Source organism: Neodiprion virginianus, chromosome 5 (genome assembly GCF_021901495.1).
Source record: "Neodiprion virginianus isolate iyNeoVirg1 chromosome 5, iyNeoVirg1.1, whole genome shotgun sequence".
NCBI lineage: Eukaryota > Metazoa > Arthropoda > Insecta > Hymenoptera > Diprionidae > Neodiprion > Neodiprion virginianus.
The window spans coordinates 35148353-35170353 of record NC_060881.1 but is presented as its reverse complement, the minus strand read 5'-3'; the positions used below and the strand labels follow the sequence as shown (position 1 = coordinate 35170353).

Here is a 22001-nt window from a genome sequence, read left to right as displayed (position 1 = left end):
GGGGTGCTCATTCCAATTATTTTGTGCTCAGTCGATACACTTCGGATAATACGAAAGTCGCGCGATTAAGAACCAACAAGTGGTTGTTGCCGGCCGGCTGATATCACGTGGTTAGAGCGCGCGCGCAAAGGCCGGTACCCCACGTGACCTTCCTTTTTCGAAACAACGACCTCATCCCAAAGCTTCGATCCATGCATCGATTTGTAATGTTTGCCAGTAAAAGATTTTCACGATGCACGGGGGAAATTTGAAAAGTGTGATGAAATTCGATCCTTTAATACTTTTGTTGTCGAGGGATTGTACAGTGTTGAAAGACCATTGAATCGAAAAGACAATGACCAACGACGTGCCTCAAAGTGGTGAAGTGTCTGGGTGCCAATTCTTGTACATTATCTCCAAGGTACACCTACTTCGTTATTACGCGATTGAGTAAGAGCACAGTGTGCAAAAGCTGTATTGCGTATCTTATCAAACGCCGCAGGGTGGAGTTTCAGTGCCAATGTCAGCGTAATCGGAGTAGGTGGCATGCGCATAACTTCACTTACCAATGTTAACGATGCGTATTCCCTGATCGCTGAGGAACTGGAGGGCAACCGATACATTTTCAAGCTTCTGGGAACGAAAGTTAGGTCGTTTGTTGTGCTTGGGTAGTTTCTTCTGGGACAACACCTCGATCAGTGTAACCAGTCTCAGCCCGTCCGACAAATCGGTTTCGAGATCCCCAATCGTTTTACTGGCACATTTGAGATGCTCGTTCGCCCATCTGGTGAATGTGTTCTGTTGGATTCTCTTCCACTTAGCGTCCTCAGCTAACTCCCGCTCTGTCGCGATCATCTCGTCTTCCTCCTCGGCGGAGTTCCCGCTCTCGACTGACTTATCATTGTTATTCATTTTATGAACCACCTCTCCTTAGGCCTGGAGTATCGCAGTGCTTATAGAGGTGGTAAGGAAATATGGTAGTGGCAATACGCCGGTTGTGCGTGCGGTGAAATGTGAATGTGGTGGTAAGGTTTTCGCTGATGGTAGTGACGAGGGTAGATGCCGCTAGCGATCAGCGTAGCTTCGTGTGCTTTGGATTCCAACTGTCCGTTTATAAGCGGGAGGAAATCACGTCAGCCTGATCCTAATTGCCGATGGTACAGAAGTGATCAGCTGGCCACTAAAACGGGCACTTCAATTCCAGCTACGATAATACAATGTAGCGAAAACTATACCCTGCAATCGGGTATCTTGGGATGATCATCAAAATGCGACCTCACCTTCTTTTTCTCAATCTCCCCACCAATCTCGAAGACAATGCGCTATTGCGTATTTGCCCTCTCCCGGTCTTTCAGCTTTTCCGTCTCAGTTCGTCTCCGTACCTGCAGGAAAAGATCATACTTATTTCAAACTGTAAACAATTTTGCTTAAATAAATAATTGTCCTTTTTCTTGCTAGCGCCGTACGGACTATTGCATCACATATCTAAATACGGAGACCGCAATCTATGCGGTCGCCGGTCAGCTTGCGGTAAGGACGGCAAGTTAATGAAGTTCTGATAAATTTACTGAAGAGTTATTCTATAAATTGCGAATACATGTTACTTTGGAATCGTTGTTACGTAGCAATTATAAAATATTTAGCATGTATAAAGGCTTCGATGAATGACAACACCGTGGACCGACCACGTTTATATGAAAAAAAAACCTGTTCTGTAGCCCAACTCTATAGATTTTGGTAGAACTGTATCATTTCTGTGCACCGATAGATGCCCACATTGTGATATGCATACCGCGTTAATCTGCAGGCTTAAGATTCTTGACGATCTGCAATGCACTGAATTTTTTTGTGGTTCACGTGGCGCAAGGTGTCCGACGTCTTCGTAGAATAGAGTCTTATTGTCTAACAATGAATAGCGTTATCCTGATACCCGCGTTCTTCAGGCAACTGGAAAAAGGTGGCGTGTCACTTTTCTTTACATGAATATCATACAGCAATTGTTGCGCAAGGGAAACCGCAACGAGGAACCCGAGCTCAGAAACAAACTTGGAAAATAATTTCGCAATCCTCTTGAGTAACAAAAATCTACTCTAAGTCACAATTTTAGAAAACATAGGCAAAAAGTATCCCTACTTTGAATTAAAATAACTCGTAAGCTAATGCTCTATTTAATCAGTTAACGCGAATATGACAGTCTATTAGCTTGATCCGACTATGCATAGACCGTTCGCACCCATGACGCCTAAAAATATGCAACCGAACTATCATACCATCCGTTTTTGTTTCGTTAAACCTTGAAAAACCTCCAGATCACACCTGATGATGCGCAACCGAACTATGGTACAATCTGGTTTTGTTTTGTTGGTCCTTTCAGATCTACGTCGTGCTCAAAAAGATGCCAGTTTAACGGACCTCCTGTTCTATTATAAAACGACGTCCAGCATGAAAAATTTTAATTTTCTATCAGACTTGATTAACTGAAAAAGATAGCATCTGCAATATATAACGGGAAGAATTTACGATATTCTGCTTTTCGTTTTCCGTTTTTTGTATATCGACCGGGAGAACAAAGATAAATAGCTGAGTCGGTTTTTTATTTTTTTTTAAACGTAAAATTGTCTCGAAATAGACCCCTGCTCACTACAGCCCACGTACAACTATCTATACGAATGTAGACAAGGTTTTTCGAGATACCAAAGAAGATTCATTCTGTCATCATAAAAATGAATTTTTCATTCTGTCGTATAATACTGCGCAAGAGCGTCTAGGTCAAAATAGAATTTCGCATCACCAGTACAGGTCTCAAATTTCGATATCAGCGGCTGTAGCGAAATTTCGCGAATCCTCAGCCATGATACAGTTTAAAGCGTTGCAAAAAGCGTGCAAATGTCTAATGTTATTTAACAGAAATTCGCGACTGTCATGATTCGCTTTCATTCAGAAAAATGTATCACAAAAACCCTAGCCGCAGTGATTCTTGGAATTGAATTGATAATTTCAGTACACATATGTCCATGTGTGTTTACTATACGCAATACAACGAAACAGCGGCGAGTCGAGTTGAACAGGTGAACCAAAGATTACGGGCACTTGCAAAACAAACGAATAACGTCTGGCAGCTATAAACGGTCACTCACTGCATAGTCACGTACAGTCGGTGAACTTATCAATCGTGTATGTATGGGAACACTCGGGATGATTTTACTTAAGATTGAAACACTTCTTCTGCAAAATATTACGGTAAAGAAAATATGCCGAGCTTAAAATCGAAAGGAAAATACTCAAACTGGCGTAGAGCCCATCATCATCATCATCGTGATCGTCAACAAACCGCGGTTATTTCACACTCATTCTGATGAAGAAGTTTTTTCGCAAAACATGGTCGAATCTATACGAGTATCTTCTGGTCCCAATCGGGGTTAAACTTATACCTGTAAGCCAGAGTGTTTCGCAAGATTCGTTCTAAGATTTTCACCTCACCTCAACTGGTACGACTGGAAGCTGATGCTGCTGTTCTGATGAGCACTTTAAATCCAATTTCTTGAGTACCCGTCGATCGCTGTGGCTAGATAAAGACTGAAAATGTGTAAAGCTCGGCAAAGCTCGACCTGAAGGAAGTGGTCTGCTGATACGTGGGCTGGTCTCCTACGGTACGGTCAAGTTTTTGGTGAGTTCTTGAGCGGATCACTCTCTGGCGTTAACTGTCGGTATTACCAGCGCGAAAGCAGATCCAACTGAAGTTTGCCAAGAATAGAACGCCGCTCCTCGTTCTTACCCTTCAGGGACTGCGGGGATGGCTATATATACATCTATATACATACCTATACACGACGAACGCGGTATGCCACATACAAATGGTCGGTCAGATTTTTCAACGAAAGTGTGAGTGTGAATACGTATGACTATGGGGACAAGCGAGTCAACCAGGCGCCAGCCGTGACGTACCTTCGTGGAAGGAGCCGATGCAAATCAGGGTAATTCCTTTTTGCCCGCCGCAGCGACTTCCTTGGCGCGTTTACGATTACAATTGCGTTTCATGAATTTCTCCTACCGTTCAAGCAAGTGCAAATGAAAAGTTGCCAGGGAATGATTTTAGGCATCTACATGAAAATTTGCGGATACTTTTTCCGCGGATTCATTCTAGCGTTTCTATTATTACGTGCAACTACTCTTTGCACGTTTATACTCTCGAAACTATATTTGAAAGCTTTGTACTATTTAGTGCTTAGAGCCTGAAAAATAGTTCAAAGTCAGGCCAACTCGAAACAATGACCAAGTCTGTGACTCGCTTCTCACCAGATTCCGTGACGTCGCGATAACGCGATTCATCGCCGAATTTTAATTCTATGTTCGAGTTAAATTTGTGCCTCAGCAGGATCCAATGATTTATTTCGGTTCTTAGCGTAAACACATTGACCTAAAGCCAAAATCAGTCGTACATTCATACCCAATTCATTAATTCTCTACGATTCATTTTTTATATTAAATATTACTATTATTATTATTATAAATGAATAATGTATATTTTTTTATAAATATCTCAAAAGCGCTCTTCACCTACTAAAAAAATATGGCTTCATATGAATACTGTAATGCTGAATAGAACATGGTCACTTTTTAAAGTTTGTATCAGGAGTCCATGACCAGTATACCATTATATGCTCAACGACTGTAAGTATCCTACCACAATATGCTGTTCGCACTTATCGCGTCATGCTGTGTTACCTCTTTTGGTAATAGTCTACATTTGCACAATTTATATCAGCTTTATACTTGTATTATACGTATACATATACAGCAACTGTTGAATGTTATCTGCCTACCACGTTAAAGCTGACGCAACACGAATATGTGCTCTATAAGCTCATTGTCAAAGGTCCGAAGGAAGCCTAACTGCGCGAATTTAAGTGAGACAACTCATTCGTTACTCATTTGGGCGAGGATATAATCTTCTAACAAATCTCGCCAATAATATCCTTCACGCACAGCGGGTATATAATTCCTTATCATGTTTCTTTCAAAAGAAAGTAATCTGTCGAAAGTGTTGGATGGTTTTTTATTCCACTAGACATGCAGAGCATTTACTTATCATCTTCTTATGGTGGGGGCGACGGATGACGTGATTGTCCGTCGATCCCCAGGGCATTACTTAGCTTCGAAAGTCGGTTGGAAATTACAAGCCCTATATGGGTATGAATGAAATGACTGCAAGCTAGTAGCGAGTCCGAGATCAGTCGCGCACACGTATACAGTACATGTTTCAACCTTCTCCCAACTTGGCATTCGAATATAATTATTGAACCTTGCTCGCTAGACGATGTTTATAAACGATTTCTACTCTAAGTTTGGTTTACCTCTCCTGAATCGGTTCCAGCTTATTGGTTGGACTACAAAGTCACCCAAGTCCAAAGGTTTCAAATTAAGGCCTTGACGGAAATACTGAGCTCCAAACTTATTGGACATCTGCAGCTGTGTTGAGTAGTTAGCTAAAGCTTGGAAATTGATCAGAACTTGAAATGCATTCATTAAAGAATTCAATCATTTTCAAGCAAACTTTATTTCAATAAAAATGCATTTACAGTATAAATCATTTCTTCTATATCAGCATCCAATGGAAAATTCTGAATAGATTAACCACTACTATCAGTATTCACACTCCTCTACTAATTATAAAACTTTTCCACTCTCTTCTTTGATTCTTACACCACTTACAACTTCGTAAACACCGACATATATCATTCATGGTATAATTTTATTACAGGTATGTACAGCTACGGCATTGTACATCACGTGAAATGTTACTATAATTGAGCAAAGGTACAAGTTACACAGTCTTGAACAAGGAAATTTATCGATAAACGTCGATGGTGGACGGCTATGCCTATTGTCTTATCGCCGCGACGGCTTTTTTAGCAGCCTCATCCAGATCGGAAGCTGAAAGAATCGGTAACCCAGATTCCGCAAGTATTTTTCTGGCTTCCATAACATTCGTACCTAGTTGCATAATAAAATAGTTCGTTTGCATCAAAAATCGCTGTGCCTTTCTAAAATAGTCCGAAAATGAGGTGATAAACAATATTACCTTCCAATCTGACCACAAGTGGGATTTTCAAGCCAAGATTACGAGCCGCTCCCACAATTCCATTGGCTATCGTTGCGCAGTTTACTATACCGCCGAAAACGTTGACAAGAATAGCTTCCACCTTGGCATCTGAATTTAATATCGAAAGTATTACAACATTCTCGAAGTGTTTCCATTAGGCAAATGATAATCTCACAGTCGAGAATCAACGTAGAATTTATTTACCTTCAGTGAGAATTCGGAAAGCTTGATATACTTGATCTTCCTTAACGCTACCTCCAACGTCCAAGAAATTAGCTGGCGTTCCCCCGTTTAACTTAATTATATCCATAGTTGCCATGGCTAGCCCAGCTCCGTTAACTATACGTCAATCACATGTTGCGATATTATAAATGCATCAGAATACATTGTGAGCAAGAAACATTGTTCTGGTAACGATCAAAATTTTTGTAGGAATATGCGGGGAAGAACTAGATTACCAAGGCATCCAATATTTCCGTCCATTCCGATGTAATTCAAGCTGAACTTCGACGCCTCTACTTCTCTCGGATCATCTTCGCCAGCGTCGTCCAAAGAGAATATGTCTTGCTGCCTGTACTGAGCGTTGTCGTCAAACGATATTTTAGCATCAACAGCGATGATTTGCTTATCCTTGGTTTCTACCAAAGGATTTATCTCGATCTGCAGCGCATCTATGTCAACAAACAACTTCCACAAATTCCTCAATTCAGCAACAGTTTTATCCAGCAACAACTTATCTCCAAAACCTAAGAAATTTGCTACTTCTTTGGCAATGCTCTCTGTAATTCCCTCGTAAATGTCAAGTGGTATGGTCTTTATTAAATCCGGTGTTTTTTCAGCAACCGCTTCAATGTCCATTCCACCTGCTGGAGAGGCTATCAATACCGGACCGTTATGCTGCCTATCCATTAAAATACAAACGTATGTCTCCTTCACGATGTCAACCGATTCGGCAACCATCACTTTATTCACCACAATCCCATCCTTGGGCGTCTGTTTTGTTATTAAACGATGCCCCAACATGTTCTTTACAATTTCCAGAAGCTTCTCGTGTCTACAAAGTTTTCATACGAATTTTTACGACTATAATTTAAAGCCGGGTTTCTTGCTTCAAATTCATCCTCGAAATAAATTTCAATTTGGAAGCAAAGAAACTAACCCTTAGCAATATTCAATTCTCAAACATAATCTATGAAGGTTAAAGAACCTAAATATAAGATGACTATTTTGTATTACAAATTGTACACGAGCAAAGAGTCACATTAAATTACAACAAAAATCAATTGGTATTTAAATAGATATCTAATTTCTCTGTAGATGAAATTATGAATATTGTGAGGTCTTGATAAAATGGTTTATACGTTTATAAATCATAAATCGAGATTTTGGAATATCAAGAAACATAAATTCCAACAATGTAACCAAGAATGCTATTTTACTATTCTTGCCGAATGTAATCTGTGGGAAGGTTTTTCCGCAAGAATATCGATTATTTTCTATTCTAGCAGAATTGCTCTTACTCTTTAGTGATGTGTACACCACCCTTGAATCCATTATCAAAGTGACCTTTACCCCTCCCTCCTGCCAGAATTTGAGCCTTTACCACGTATTCAGCCGCATCTGTAACGTAAAAAAATGTACTGAACGTTTGCACGTATGATCCGATCAGTTGCAAATATGAAACATTCTGAAGCTCGCAAGTTATACTAACATGACTTAATATTTAAATAGATATACTTACTGAATTTGTTTAAGACTTCTGGGGCATATTTCAAGTCGTCGACTATAGCGAAATTTTGTACAGACACACCGCTGTCTCTTAGTAGTAATTTACTCTGATATTCAAGAAGGTTCAAATTCCTCACAGGGATAAGAAACACCCGTGATACATTTTTGAACGAATTAACCAAGAGCGAGGCTCTTTGAACAAGGAATCGCGACATGTTTAACGCTTCAGCACTTTGGCTTCTCTCAACGACCGATACTCTGCAGACAGTACTCAGATACTTTTAACACGGTTTAAGGTTAGGTTGAGAAACTGGTCGGTACAATCGGATCCAAAATTACTACTGTCTTTAGCTTGTCAGTCGTGCATACGGAAGACAAATAAGTAAAATAATATTATGATTAAAGTACGTTAATCACTCGATACCCAATGGGCGCTCTGTGCTCTGATCGATAAGATTAATTAGGTTATGAGACTGGATAGGGCTGTACAATGAAGTGACCAAACGCTGCGTCGATCAAATAAAATATTTATTTCATCTGTATGAACATGACATTTGGGTGTTATTAGTATTAATAATTGCACACGTGTTGAAACTTTCGAAATATTAACAGTTTGTATGTCTCATCCGAACTCAATAAGCATTCAGGTTATTAACTACAGATGGGACTGGACACTATATACAGTATCGCAGTGATTCACTGAAGATAATTATCGTCCATTATTACATAAACTACAATGTACACAAAATATCAATAAAGAGCAATGTACACGTTATGGTTGTGAAAAACGATGGGATCAAACACAAACTGCATAATCGGCTGTATGGTGACGGAATGGGAAAATATGGACCATCCGATAAGTTGTCTGTGGGAACCGTAGACATCATGTCGTGTACTCGTAGTGTATAAAGCGAGGGTTACACATTTAGCATCTGTTTCATCACACGTCATATGCATCTCCGGTACTGAACGCGCATGCGCAATTACTTGAATCCCTCTTCCATTTTGCCGACTAAGCTAGAGAGCAAGAGAGGCAACAATAATGGGCATGTTTACATCGCATCGATTCAATACGCATCAAATCAAGAATCAATCAATCAAAAAAAAGTAATCTATTTCTTCAGCATCTCCGATTATTATTTTTAAATCAATCAGTACTTTGAATGTAGTTTAAGCGCAGGTCTAAAACGGTCATTAGTTGGATATTTTGTGAAGTCGATTCAAATTAGTGAAAGGATATTGGGTTTACATTGGATATTAATATTTCAAATTGACAAATATTATACAAAATGTAATATTGCGATAGTTTTTGTGGTTCATTCGACTTATCTGGTATTGAACCCGAACTTGGTAATAGTTTTCACGTAAGATTTCCTTCAGTAATTATAACGTTGCAGAATCAAAACCTAGTAAAATCAAAACTGCAGCTGATTTTTCACCTATACAATTTGTAGAATAATGAATTTACAGACACAAAGTGCTTGCAACAATCTCTTATCTCTTTTGCGCTGCCGAGTTCGTGGGTAGCTCTGCCTCTGTCCTAGGGAGTTTTGAGCGCTGGCTCAAATTCCAGAACGCTCCCTTAAATACATTCTGAAACATTCGATAACGCTAAAAATTTTACAACCCATAGTGCACAACCAAGCAAGGACGCTCGGCCGTGCACCCAGTTAATCGTAAGAGCATCTTTGATTTACAAAATTATTGTAATTCCTAGTTCTCGTCTAGCGACCTCAACATTGCATGAAAACAGTCTTACAATGGCTCATTTTACTCTTCATCCTTTCCGAAATTGCGCAAAGTATCTCAGCTATGCACTTTTTGATCCCTCAAATGCGGAAAATGTGAAAAAAATAACATGTGTCAAAAACCGAACATTTTTTTTACGATTTTCGGAATTCGGGAAATACACCGGTTAAATTTGAACCCTTTCCGGTCATTTGTTCATTCAACAAAGGAAGAAAAAAGGTGAGTTCGCTCGATCGGTGAAGGTAGGAGTACTATATGACCTTAAAAGTTCCATGCCCCAGTTGCAGTCACAAAAAATATAGTCAAATAGTCAGGATTTCTCGAAGAAAGTTCTTACACTTATTTTCAAAAGTGCCAGAATTTATTCCAGGCACCAATGGTTTGAAAGTTACGGTACACAAATTAAATAATTCGAAATTATTACATTGTTTTCATACTCATGATTGCAATATGCTGGAGTTTCACTGACGTCAAATTGAAGCGCCACGCCGACAGCACGAAAAGTCGCTCATAAAAATGGGTACCATCACAAAGGCAAAATGTCGCGCGTCGAAAAGCACGTCGTTAGGTCAATGGTTCTGCATTATATTTTTAATCGAAGAATTGGAAAATCCAGGACTGTTAATTGGAAGTGCGAAAAAACAGAGAAAACGAAGAAGCCAGATGAAGTACCTGGAGGCATATACGGAGTGCGCGTAACCGATTCCTCTCGAAAAATTACGTCGGTAAAGTGCAACAAAAAATTGATCCAACCATTTTTCAAAATCAGCGAAATTTCGACTGACAAAATCCAAAGGGGTTAGCCTTGCTTTTTTGCGATTTTTAGATATCGGGAACTTTTCGTCTCAAACTCGTTTTGCAGGACTTTTGCTTTAATAGTCAGACCCTTAGGAATGCGAAAAAGACATCAAGAAGAGTGTGGGATTATAAATAGCTGTTCGAGATGTGAGAAAATAATAAAGTTCATTCTCATTATTCTAGAATCGTAATATATGCCATGCATTGAAATGAACCAAGAATGGATATATTTTTTATTTTGGTTTATTGTTCAGAAGAAAGGCCTTGGGCACACCGCAATATTTTTAGTATGGACTATGTGGTAATCAACGTATGAACGGGCATCTTAATTATCCACGAGTACACGATTCTGGAATAATGAGAATAAATTAGATTATTTTCACACCTTGAAAAACTACTACCGTTTTATTCGATTTTCTTCTAGCTCCTTTATTTTTTTCGTTAGTTCTCACTTCCAATTAACCATCCTAGATTTTTCACTTCTCAGGCAACCGCGTATTTCAGATCATTAATTCTTTTTGGTTCAGACTCGCGGCATTTTGCCGTTGCGGCGGTACCCGTTTTCATGAGCATTTTTTTGCCGCCGACGGCGTGGCACTGTCGCGTCTATTTGACGCCCATGAAAATCCAGTTTTATACCGATTCAAATGAAACCCCACAGCATGGAGCCTAGAGTTACCTCACAGCTTCGAATTGCATCAAATCAAGATGCATTTTATTCAATTATTAGTATTCGTTTATAATATCGTTTACTTTCACAAGTATAATACACACAGACCATGATTATAGTAAGTATTATCCAATCGTAAATATTATTTAAACGGGTCGAAATTTATGTGTCTCATTAATGGGGCTTAATTAAGAAGATTTTAATGGGGTTATAGGGTGATGTCTCATGGAGCAGAACTCTGGTGGAGAGCCAAAAAACATCTTTTTACTTAAAGCTAATGGGGTTTCAAGTACGGTTCGCTAAAGTTTAGCTGCAGGTTGGGAATCCTCCTTTGAAAACCGAGGGGAATTTCTACAATGCCATTTCGAAGTTTTAGGCCCCAATCCTGAGCACATCCAAATGGTGTTTCAAACTCGAGCTAGTGCGTATTCATAAATCCAGTTCGCATGCTCAATTGAGATCGTATCCGTGATTTATTGCGCATGCGCAGTTACGATAAGCACGGCGCATGGCATAGACAGATTGATCACGTGACTGCCCCACTCCTGTGTTATATGCGTATCATAGAGTTGCTATGTATGGATATGCCATGGTTACACACAGTAACGACTACTCGCCTTCATGCTTCCAGGCTTGTGTGCTTCGGCCTAAATGCCGAGAAACAACGACCGTGCAGTGGCCAAAGATGTTTATACACGCAATGATATTTTTGCAAAAGATTATTTAAACTCTTTGCTGGAAGGGTCTTCAATAACTATTTCCAATGTATAAATGAACCGGTGATTTGAAATGTCTCGTCAAGTGCAAGCGGCACAATGAATTCCTAACCTATCCTGATTCCTGGAAGACGCTACCTCGGCTATTTCGTGATTCTAGGTTAGAATGGCCGTTGAATATTTACCTATCCGAGTTTTAGGACTCGTGATATTATTCATAATACAAGCGAACGCTGACTTCACGGATAACGGATCGGTCGTTAACTGCAGGGTTGATAAACCGCTGCGAAAACAAATCGAGGTAGAGCCGTTGAATGGTTCGTGTTTACGTGACATCGTTAATCAAGTGTCAAAAACTCTTCGTAACGTCGGTAACGAGGAATTGGGAATAACTTCTTTCCAAGAAACCCTCGACCGTCTCGAGTTCAACCGGGTTCGTGATGATTTGAATGTGAAACTCAAATCCCTTACCAATAAACTAAACGCTAAGCTACAATCTTACATTGATTTCCTCACAAGGTCTAACGACCTGGTGCAGCCAATATTAAATGCCAAAAGTTCAAACGAAATTTATTCAAATCTACCTCGCTCTTCGAACATATGCGATGAAATCAAAAGAGGTGAGAATCTGGATTCAAACTAACTTAAACTTAAATATTACTCCTCCATGAATAATCTGAATAATTCTGTGTTCTTTACTGTTCGTATCATTTTGTTTTTCATGAACATTTGGTTTTCAGTTTTGACGAACTCTGAATTAAGGCATCTACACATCCTACCAACCTCTCATCCAGGTACAATATGCGGACCACCGAGCCTTTCTCAAAACACAGGGCTTTTGTTGTTATCCCGATGCAAAAACCCCAAGAAAGTTCTGTTGCTTATTGAGCATGGAATCTTTATATCTGAAAAGGATGCCGGCTTGGCTCAGCTAACAGCTAAAACCCTTCTCGACATGCTTTCGGACAAAGATTATATTGGTGTTGTTGGATTGACTGGTCATGGTTCAACGCATTGTCCAGATCACCTTCTCAGAGCTACGGACGTTAACAAAATTCAATTAACCAGGCACATTGATACTATTATCCGATTTGGTGAGTTGCAAAATCTCTGATTATTGCAACTCAAAGTTATTCCGATTTTGTTCATGGTGACCAACCAATGTTTCTATGTCACAGGTTCCAACCAGTCGCTCAATTTAGACATTAAATCCTTGACCACGAATTTGACTGGTGAAATAATATTGATACATTTGACAAACACATTGAAGGATATCTCAAACATCAAGCATGTCCGCAGTATCATTTCCACAGAACAGCTAATTCCATACTTATGCACAATTTTAATTTTGTCAGGTAAATAATGCAATGAATGTAGCATCACAATGTACCCTGATCTACATCTTATAAGCAGATATAATTAATTAATCTTTATTCATTACAGATTTAAAGCTCAAATTAGACATTAAGGAAGTCGCGGGTAACGAGACAATTGTGACACTGCCTACCCAAAATGTTCTGAGTTTTGAACTAGCTAAGTTATTCTCAGGAACAAAATGTACTGAACCCAACACAAGCAATTATTACTTATCTGATCCATACTACGAACCTCGTAGCAAATCAATGTGCATATCTATGGGGCAAATAACGAAAACAGCCCTCCTTACGTTGGAAATAAAGTTGAAGGACTTTGTTGAAGATATAACGTACTTCGACGGAGGTCCAAAAACGTACGCCATACTTTTTGATAAAAGACGAAATGTTTGGATGCATAAAAGTTTTCCTAGACCTGAAGTCATGACTGAGCAGCCCTTGAAAGTTTCACTCAAAAATATTGAAAACATTGATGAAAATTCTACATTGAAAATGATTAACGAACTATCAGAAGGTGATGCTAATTTCACCACCATTTTAGGTCGAACGGTGAGTTTTCTTATGATACACTTAATGCTGTAGAAACTGAATGCGATGCTTATTCTTAACTTACAGAAACAATTCAGATGGAAGCATCTAGCATACGGAGATTTGATTATATGCATTGTGTCGGAAGGAGTGCAGGAGTCATTATCACTCATTAAGACGACAGGTTCCTTGCCTCCAGATCTCCTGCATCATCGGCTTGATTTGCTGTTACAATCGGTCATAGATAAAGATACTCTGTGTTCCAATCATAATAGAATAGTGGCTTTGCGTGAGTAGTCATTAATTACATTCAAATTCATGTTTAAAATTTTTTACATCATGGTTATCAACTACTCTTCATTCTACAGATACTGGTGTCGTTTATCTCTCACCATGGTGCTTTAAATCGCCGACCGAGCAGCTGCACCTCCTTGAAACCGATTCTGCAATCACAGTTCAGAGTTACATGGCATACATCAAAGACCCTACGAGACTATTGGTCAATCGCGTTCTCCACCCATCTGTCAGGCCTGATGTTGCCATGCTATCTGAAATTTTGAGTCACTTTCAACAACGTCATTTGCACAGCACATTGAACAAGTTCATCATCCGAAGGTAATTTGTTAAATGAACTGTTGAGTATTGTTCGTTTATCGCATCATAAAACTGTTCTAATCATCTTATTTATCGTTGTCCCTCCGCATACTTTAGATTTTAGTCTTCTTAGCGGTTGTCGTTATACTCTAGTAGAAAATAAAATTTCACCAAGAACTGTATGTAGGTATATCGTCGCGGTAGTCAGTGGGGTGATGGAAGTTTATCCAGGAACAGTACTGGATACTGGTTTGGATCCAAAGAGGAGATCGTGGTACGGAAAGGCATTGGAGCATCCAGGGAAAGTAACCCTAACATCGCCATACCTGGATGCAGGAGGTGCTGGTTATGTTGTGACGCTCTCTCACACGATATTTGAGGGTCGTTCAGCTGCCCTTCATTCCAGCAACGATCCTGTCTTGGCAGTGGTATCGATGGATGTAACGATGGGATATTTTGCAAGACTATTACTAGAAATGTTTTCATTTTGCGGTGACATTAAGGTGAAGTGTTTTCTGATGGATGACAAAGGGTACCTAATATCTCACCCGACGCTATTTGAGGCCCAAAACAAAGTAGAGCAACAGCATTTAACCCACGTGGAACCTGTTGTTGCCAACGATATACTTAACCATGAATTTTTCGTGGAGAAAAAACTCTGTGCCAGCCACCTTGATGGCACTATACAGAGATATTACCAATTCAATACCTCCCTCGAGGAAGTGCTGACCAACATCGTTCATGGGGAACATTGTGTCAAGTATCAGGTTGCTGTAGTGCCTGGAACCAACATTTTCCTTGGTCTTGTCAATGCTACCTGTAATGTACTATCAGCTTTTTGTCCCTGCAGTACAGTACGTATATTACTTGAGTAATATTCAATATCAGACATTCTCCATCATTCGTACAACTGTCAAAAGAATTGAAGTCTCTTAATTACATTTAATTCGCAAATAGGTACCTTACCATTCTTTCCATCCAGTATGATGAACCTATGTATTTTTGTATTTTCTTCCAGATGGATAGACTTTGTTTGAACTGCAAAAGGATGGAGCAAACCGATTGTGAATGCCCATGTGAATGCCCATTGTATTCAGAGAGCTGCGGTCAGTCCGATAACAATGAACTTGAAGCTTGCCATGCTCTTTACGAGCACGGACCAAGCCTACAGCCATCTTGGACGTATCCTGCAACTTTAAAAAAGTGCCCATCATTTGATTGTAAATCCTTCGAGAATGCAAGGGAATGTCTTGGAGTTACAGGGTGCCAATGGTGCCACATGGACAGTGATGCAGAAACTCCACTTTCCACACCATACTGCTCTGAACAGACTTTATGCTTTAAGGGAATATTCGGCTCTTTGACACCCTACGGTGATGGGATTTATCGTAAGCTTGGAGAAAAAAAAAGATCCATTTCTATAATTATTTTAAAAGCGAAATACAAATTTTTTCCCACAACTAATAGTTGTTTAATTGCCTCAATACTGCAACAATTGTTATTTTTATTGCAGATTCTCATTCGGCGGACGAGATGGGGGTTCGCGAATGGCCGTCAGTGGGACCGGTAGCAGGCGGTATTTTAACGCTACTGCTCGTTCTGGGAATAATGTTGTACTGTTACCGCCTTAGGTCAGTGCAATCCGGGTTGGAGCATCAATGTCTCCATATGCACGCTTCTCCAGAAACCCTGAGAATGTCGCACTTGGAAGGCGATGTAGAACCAATGGAAATTGACCAGGCAAAAAGCAACCTAAACTCTCTTCTGCGTGATGGAGTGGCTCCTATATCGCCGTATCGAGTTTCAACGAATTATCGAAGACCTCCGGGCGGCGACAGCGACCATGGCTACAGCACCATGACGCCACACGACGACTCCGAACAACAAACGTTCGCCGAACCGTTGCTGGTCGTCGGCGGAAGCAGCGAGCCCGAGCTCCAAAAACAGTCCGTGAGGCCTCCTTCACCGACAACACGGCTGGGGTCGCCCCATCACGTCTTAGCGCCGGTTACAGTCCATCGGAACATGGAAACAAACTACTGTTAGCCATCGATCTTTTGAGGAAATGTGCCTAGATGCCACCGATTGAATTCTTAAATTGGTTAAGTAGACGCTATTTACTTTACTTATCCGTTTATTCCAAATTTTAGTAAGCCCACTAATTTGATTCACTTATCTGTTAATTTGAGGTGTAGGTAAAGATGTAGCTTTTTCCTGAAGAAGTACGTACGTATGTACGTACGAGTAGACGGCTGAAAAAATTCGTTCAATTCGATTCAAGACTGTTTTATTCGGAAGTATGTAGACTGAGCTTCAGTGGCGTTTTCTTTTGTTTTTTTTTTTTTTAATATTTATTAAAATGAATTAATTCCAATTAAAAAAATGTCAATGAAGCTCAAATTATATAGTTTCGAATAAAACAAAGCCCAATTAAATTCACTGATTGTTGAGACATAAATTCCCAAAATTCACCCACCTTTTTAACCGTTCACTCGTTTGTACCAACTTAAGGAATATTAAGTTATAAGTTATACAAGGTGAGCAGCTATATTTTTGTACGTATTGTAGCTGTTTAACTAATTTATTGTGTTTGCTATCGCATACCACATACCTTTGAACAAATTATGCCCACTATCTTTTGTAATTTCGTCTAACCGTAGCAAACTCAATCCTTATTTAGTAAATAGTAAAATCTGCCAGTGATTATGATTTTGATAAACAGAATTTGCACACTCGGTGAACATTTATTTAGTAGGACATACCACGCGCACATTTTTTTTGGTTTTGTCTAATTTTCCGTAAATTTTTAAGCTCGGAATTTTATGTAATATATATTATTACGACTTCGCAAGGTGTGTCATATGGTCTTGCCATGTTAAATTATATGGCACCACACAGAAAATATTTTTTTAAACGAAACAGAATGCTGATTCAATTTTTAATTAGTTGTTATCCATATTCATCTTTGCAAATTCATCTTGCCCGAAATTCCAAACAGTGATCCTTTGAGCTTTATTTTTAAATACAGTATTTTTCCAAATTTTGAACCATTGCCGAAAACTTATTAGATACTTGGCAATAATTCAAAACTTAGGAATTGTTTATTTAAATTTTTTTCAAATTAAACTTCTATATATTAGCAATAAGATTAAAAAAGTACTGAACCGCAATTCTAGTATTAGATTGAGTTATCAAAAACTGAATGCAGGTTCTGCCTAATGCGAAGTTACAGTTTCCTGTGATTCTCCCATTAGTTTGAAATTGCCAAAATGTACAAATCTTATTTCTATTCAAGTTACAACAAAATGTAACTAATTACAGTATATTAAACCGGTGCAAGCTAATAGAAATAACGATAACCCTACAGACTGAAATCTGAATTGAGTAGCTTTCCTACATTTGAGATATAAATTTAATACTATTTATTATTGTATTTACACTAGATATGAAGTATAATTTTTACTTTTATACAAACATATACGCACAAGATGTATAATGGGAAGTATCTATTTTAATAAGATGCATAAATATATGTAAGAGAATTACAATGTTTCATTTATAGGAACAAGTTTTGTTCCTAACAATTTACTCGTTCGATTCCAACAACTGTGGTTGGTGGACTTATAATACTGAATATTATTTGGAATGTATTACGTTTTATACTTCGAGAATAGTTGATAATTTATTCTTGCGGCATGTATCTTGCCAATGTTTACTGCCTAATATCATAACGTATGTAGTTATTATGCTTAGTTATTTGTTTTAATTATGATATAGTAAAGTAATGTATCTTCTAAGAATGAATTAATTGTGCAACGTGATCCTCCGATTATGACAAATTTACTGCATAATTGAAGTACCTACATCGTTCTTGTATGTTAAACCGTATATATTTTCGTTATTAAAACCATTTTACACTGACAGTATTAGTCATAGTTTTCCTTACTTAAATATCGAATCATTTTTTTTTTTTTTAATCATTAAATCATCTTCCGAACTCAGTTCTTCGTCTTCAAAATCACTCATCTCATCCTCTTCATTGTTCGAAAGTTTTAGTGATTTTAATTTTTCAAGTAATTCTTCTCGAGTTCTAGGCTGCTCTGCAACATTTTCCAACTGTTCTTCTGCCATCCTTTCTTCCGATTTTGATGATTCATTGTTGGCTCCTTGTGGTTTACCTGAAAAATTATGTTACCACGAGTGAATAGATTAACCAACATATGATATTATTTATTATTACACATACTGCCAAATTCACAATTTGAGTTCATTCGAAATTACGCGAGTTTCACACAAAATACTATATGAGTAAAAATGATGCACACCTTTTTGATTCATGTAGCGAATAAACGTTCTCCTTTTCCGTTCGGGCAGTGCTTTCAGCATAACTTGTAACTCGGTGTCCAATTTGAGTTGTTCTTGAACTGTTGGTTTACCAGGAATAAGTTCACTCTTGATTCCGCATTTTGGACAAACTTCGTTTTTTTTCGCGCAAGGGCCGCACATTATGTGATAAGCATGTTTGACAGTTTTCTGCTCACATTTGACACATTTGGACGGTGCCTTTAGAGGCTTGTACTTTTTGTATTTAATCTTCCATTCTATTATTTGTTTGCAGCGTTCGCACACATTCGCCACATCTATACCATTAATAAACTTGGTTTTGTGACTAGTGTCGTGAAGATTGTTTTTGAAAGCATGCCTGTTCTGGTACTTTTGTGGCCTGGAACGCGCCGCGTTGCCTTTTTGTGAACTCATTATAATCTGAAATAGATCAATTTTATCATTATTACACGTAGTTGGAAACCGCATGGATGTGAAATGGAACGGAAATAAGTTCGGAATGTTGAATTCCCGCCAAAAGTACTATCTTCAATCTAACCACATGAAGTGAGAACCGTGAGAAGTACTTAGGTTACGTGCGGTCTCAACGTTCTATTGAAGCAGCCAAGAAAATTTAAGAATACAGTATCGAGACAGAAGATTAATATTTACTGAGTTATATTTATAAAGCTGCGTGATTACAATACAACGTAATTTATTATTTCCAAATTGCAGATACTAATATGTTTCTTCAGTACTTATACTTGTTACATCTGTTTTCCCGTTGTAGGGACTCTGGTGGGATACTTGCTTGTAACCCCCTAACGTGGGGATTGCGAACCTATATAATCACATGGTCGGACATCATGTCTGACAATTTACTTTGTAATCTTGTCACTAGATGGAATGACATGCTTAGTTGCTCAGAATTCTCCTCTGACACTGGAATACGTGGACGCGATTTTTACAATGCATTTAAATTTCGAACACTCTTCTATAGAACATTTGAATCTGGACCGATTACCAGGATTCGCCGATTTTAAACGTCGGCAAAAATAAGAATTCGGATCCAATTTGATGAATTCAGTATATGATCGAAATGTAGTCTCTATGAATAGTGGTCATCAAGTGATCATCAAATTATCTTATTTTATATTTTTGGCCGGAAGGCCCGCGGCAACTTTTCGACAATTGCTGTCTACCTGCCATAATCTACAAGAATAATTAATTACGTAACGTGGTAGCCAAAAGTCTTTATGAATAATAAAATGTTGTCACAACGTGGGGGGTCTGTACCGCCTGTATAATGGATACTGAGGTTTACTGTCTTGCAATTATTTGATTTACTATCCCGTCTTACTAGTAGACGGGCTTCACTATATTTTTGTACATATTTCCATTCGAAATTCAAAATATTCCCACTGTGAAACTGCCATGGATAGTATGGAACGTGAATCAAGAAATAAATCTGTTAGAATCTCAACGAATTGGTTTTTGTTTCTGAGCTCCATTTCAAAGACCGAGTATGTGTTATTTTCAAGATGAGCAATGATATACATATAACTGTGGAACCGAAAAATATAGTTTCGATTACAAAATGAGAATGAGTTTTGTTGTTACAACCAGAAAATCTAGTATGTGTTACTATTTTTTCTGGTTGCACGGTCATTCCTGCCATATTTTCTTGCAACTATTGGTGATGGCAGATGTTAGCCCAAAAAGAAATAGCTGTTAAGGTCTCATTAAACTACAAAAATACAGTCAACTAAACAAATAGATACAATGTTGCGGAAACCAGAAAATGTAGCATCGAAAATTACAATCGCATTAAACAGTTACTTTTACCACATTTTCTTGTTATTCGCACGATATTTCAACCTTCATTGTAATAACACCCATTTTACTAGAAGTTCATCGGAACTGTAACGGATGAAATTTCTTTCAGGGTTTGTCAAACTCTTTTAGACGCTCGAAAAGGATTCATCGAATTTATTAAACTTGATTGTACGGAATTTCTAGCGCTATTCCATCAATGCTCTTCTTGATAAATCCACTTCCGTATAGGTTGGCGACGTCGTTTATTGTTACCAGGCATCGATTAACCGCAAACCTCCGCGAGGCCGCTGACTCATTGTCGCATGAGGTACTAAAGTAAAAATAAACACAATCTTTAATACAATTTTTAGTAAATTATCCGTTTCATAATGCTAGACTGTTGCAAGAATCACATCTTCCAGCAACGATACTGTAGGTGCATCTTTCTTGAATTGAAATAACAGACAATTGCAGACAAAGTTGCGGACGTCGCGGTCACAGGAAAACGTTCACAAACCACGTGGTTCTATTTTCACTACATTTCGACCCCTCCTACGTCGATGTAGCCTACCTCAGACCCCCCCGCCCATCCGCCAAATGGCACTTGGCTTTTGCGTACTTTTAAACTTGTTATATTAACAAAATTTTGTTATTAAATTTCAAAAAAAAATCTCAAATCGAATGTGAATAATTATATTGCTTTATTTTCAAGGGCTTTAAGAAATATAAGAGCTACGCGGTCTTCCCTTAGTACCCCCTCCCCCTCATGCGGTCGCAAGGTAACTTCTTGGCACCCCCCCCCCCCGTCTCTAGAGGTAACAGTATGTAAATGAACCACGTGGTTTATGAACGTTTCCTCATCAACAAGAGAGCCACTTCTTTTCGAACTTGAAAGTTGTCACAGACTACGCGAATGCCAAGTTTTGCAGAGAAAGACCCGCGACACTTGTGGTATTATCGTACAGAAATGGACGTTGATGTGATTAACCGATGTTGTAAGAACGAGTATATTGTGTGTTTGCATATTTCTGTTGTTCATGACGGCTGCAGTGCTTTCAATCGTGCAGGTGTGTAAGGAACTCGCTGCAATGTATTGGAAATCTGCACTTGGTTTTTTTTTCATGCGAAAAACATGCGAGTGACGTATACCCACGTACTGCACCTATAATAGAGGTCTCGAAGAGTTTACTCCGTAAGCTCTGATGGTGGAATGGGAAGATATGGGTCAGACGTACATTATTTAAATTTTAAAAGCATTTCAAAGTTTGGTTAATTCGTGGATCTGCCGGCGCGGCTACTGCAGTCTGGTGTAGGACACTTGACAGATTGACATGCAGTCGCGCTAATGCCGTTGTTGAATATTTTAGGTCGTTTCACCTGTCACACCGACGCCGTGGAATCTATGTTTAGTCTATGCCGGTTACCCTCTCGAACTTTCAACCTCCGATGACCCCGACGAGGGCGGCGCGATCTGCACCCGGTCGCGGCTAGCCGATAATTACCATCTTTGATTGATAAATTGAATAAACGTGATATATCATGTGGCAGGTAAAGGTATGAATATGGTACCACCAATTACAGCCCGTCAAAAAGCTTCCACTTCACGTGAGGAGGAAAAGTTATTT

General features: G+C 38.9%; 4 protein-coding genes across 10 annotated transcripts in view; 1 reads left to right on the top strand and 3 right to left on the bottom strand.

The window, feature by feature from the left end:
- The window catches only part of LOC124306267 (filamin-A), a 32953-nt gene extending 29262 nt beyond the window's left edge, over positions 1-3691 (bottom strand). For 2 of the 5 annotated variants that reach the window (XM_046766767.1, XM_046766768.1), the window contains exons 1-2: positions 3460-3689; positions 546-1361 (exon numbers count right to left, since the gene is read on the bottom strand). In XM_046766767.1, the coding sequence (XP_046622723.1) occupies positions 546-891 (346 nt within the window). In that variant the 5' untranslated portion in view covers positions 892-1361; positions 3460-3689. Of the gene's footprint in view, positions 1-545; positions 1362-3459 lie in introns of all 5 variants that reach the window. The other 3 variants (XM_046766764.1, XM_046766765.1, XM_046766766.1) reach the window with 3 other exon arrangements.
- Positions 3692-5517: 1826 nt separating this feature from the next.
- On the bottom strand, positions 5518-8734 carry LOC124304667 (succinate--CoA ligase [GDP-forming] subunit beta, mitochondrial). Its single transcript, XM_046763178.1, has 6 exons — positions 7824-8734; positions 7603-7702; positions 6541-7136; positions 6287-6421; positions 6062-6190; positions 5518-5973 (listed from the first exon to the last, which is right to left on the bottom strand). Exons 1-6 carry the CDS (start codon positions 8023-8025, stop codon positions 5861-5863), a joined length of 1275 nt encoding a protein of 424 aa, XP_046619134.1. The 5' UTR covers positions 8026-8734; the 3' UTR covers positions 5518-5860.
- A 2903-nt stretch (positions 8735-11637) lies between these two features.
- Positions 11638-18161, top strand: LOC124304665 (VWFA and cache domain-containing protein CG16868). Its single transcript, XM_046763176.1, has 9 exons — positions 11638-12363; positions 12484-12837; positions 12922-13098; positions 13187-13665; positions 13732-13933; positions 14013-14259; positions 14426-15092; positions 15257-15626; positions 15752-18161. Exons 1-9 carry the CDS (start codon positions 11910-11912, stop codon positions 16282-16284), a joined length of 3483 nt encoding a protein of 1160 aa, XP_046619132.1. The 5' UTR covers positions 11638-11909; the 3' UTR covers positions 16285-18161.
- Positions 18162-18170: 9 nt separating this feature from the next.
- LOC124304668 (uncharacterized) lies at positions 18171-19399 on the bottom strand. 3 transcript variants are annotated; one of them, XM_046763179.1, is made up of 3 exons: positions 19234-19399; positions 18564-19002; positions 18171-18416 (listed from the first exon to the last, which is right to left on the bottom strand). In XM_046763179.1, the coding sequence occupies exons 2-3, from the start codon at positions 18994-18996 to the stop codon at positions 18181-18183; spliced, it is 669 nt and encodes a 222-aa protein (XP_046619135.1). In that variant the 5' UTR covers positions 18997-19002; positions 19234-19399; the 3' UTR covers positions 18171-18180. The 3 variants fall into 3 exon arrangements, with proteins under 3 accessions (XP_046619135.1, XP_046619136.1, XP_046619137.1); XM_046763180.1 differs by having other exon boundaries at positions 19320-19387; XM_046763181.1 differs by having other exon boundaries at positions 19326-19383.
- Positions 19400-22001: the final 2602 nt, after the last annotated feature.

Coding starts and splice junctions, on each gene's coding strand:
- LOC124304668 (XM_046763179.1), bottom strand. CDS start 18,996: ATGAGTTCACAAAAAGGCAACGCGGCGCGTTCCAGGCCACAAAAGTAC. Junction 18,417..18,563: donor TCGCTACATGAATCAAAAAG/GTGTGCATCATT, acceptor ATAATTTTTCAG/GTAAACCACAAGGAGCCAAC.
- LOC124304665 (XM_046763176.1), top strand. CDS start 11,910: ATGGCCGTTGAATATTTACCTATCCGAGTTTTAGGACTCGTGATATTA. Junction 13,099..13,186: donor CACAATTTTAATTTTGTCAG/GTAAATAATGCA, acceptor TATTCATTACAG/ATTTAAAGCTCAAATTAGAC. Junction 13,666..13,731: donor CCACCATTTTAGGTCGAACG/GTGAGTTTTCTT, acceptor CTTAACTTACAG/AAACAATTCAGATGGAAGCA.
- LOC124304667 (XM_046763178.1), bottom strand. CDS start 8,025: ATGTCGCGATTCCTTGTTCAAAGAGCCTCGCTCTTGGTTAATTCGTTC. Junction 6,191..6,286: donor TTTCCGAATTCTCACTGAAG/GTAAATAAATTC, acceptor TATTAAATTCAG/ATGCCAAGGTGGAAGCTATT. Junction 5,974..6,061: donor ACTTGTGGTCAGATTGGAAG/GTAATATTGTTT, acceptor TTATGCAACTAG/GTACGAATGTTATGGAAGCC.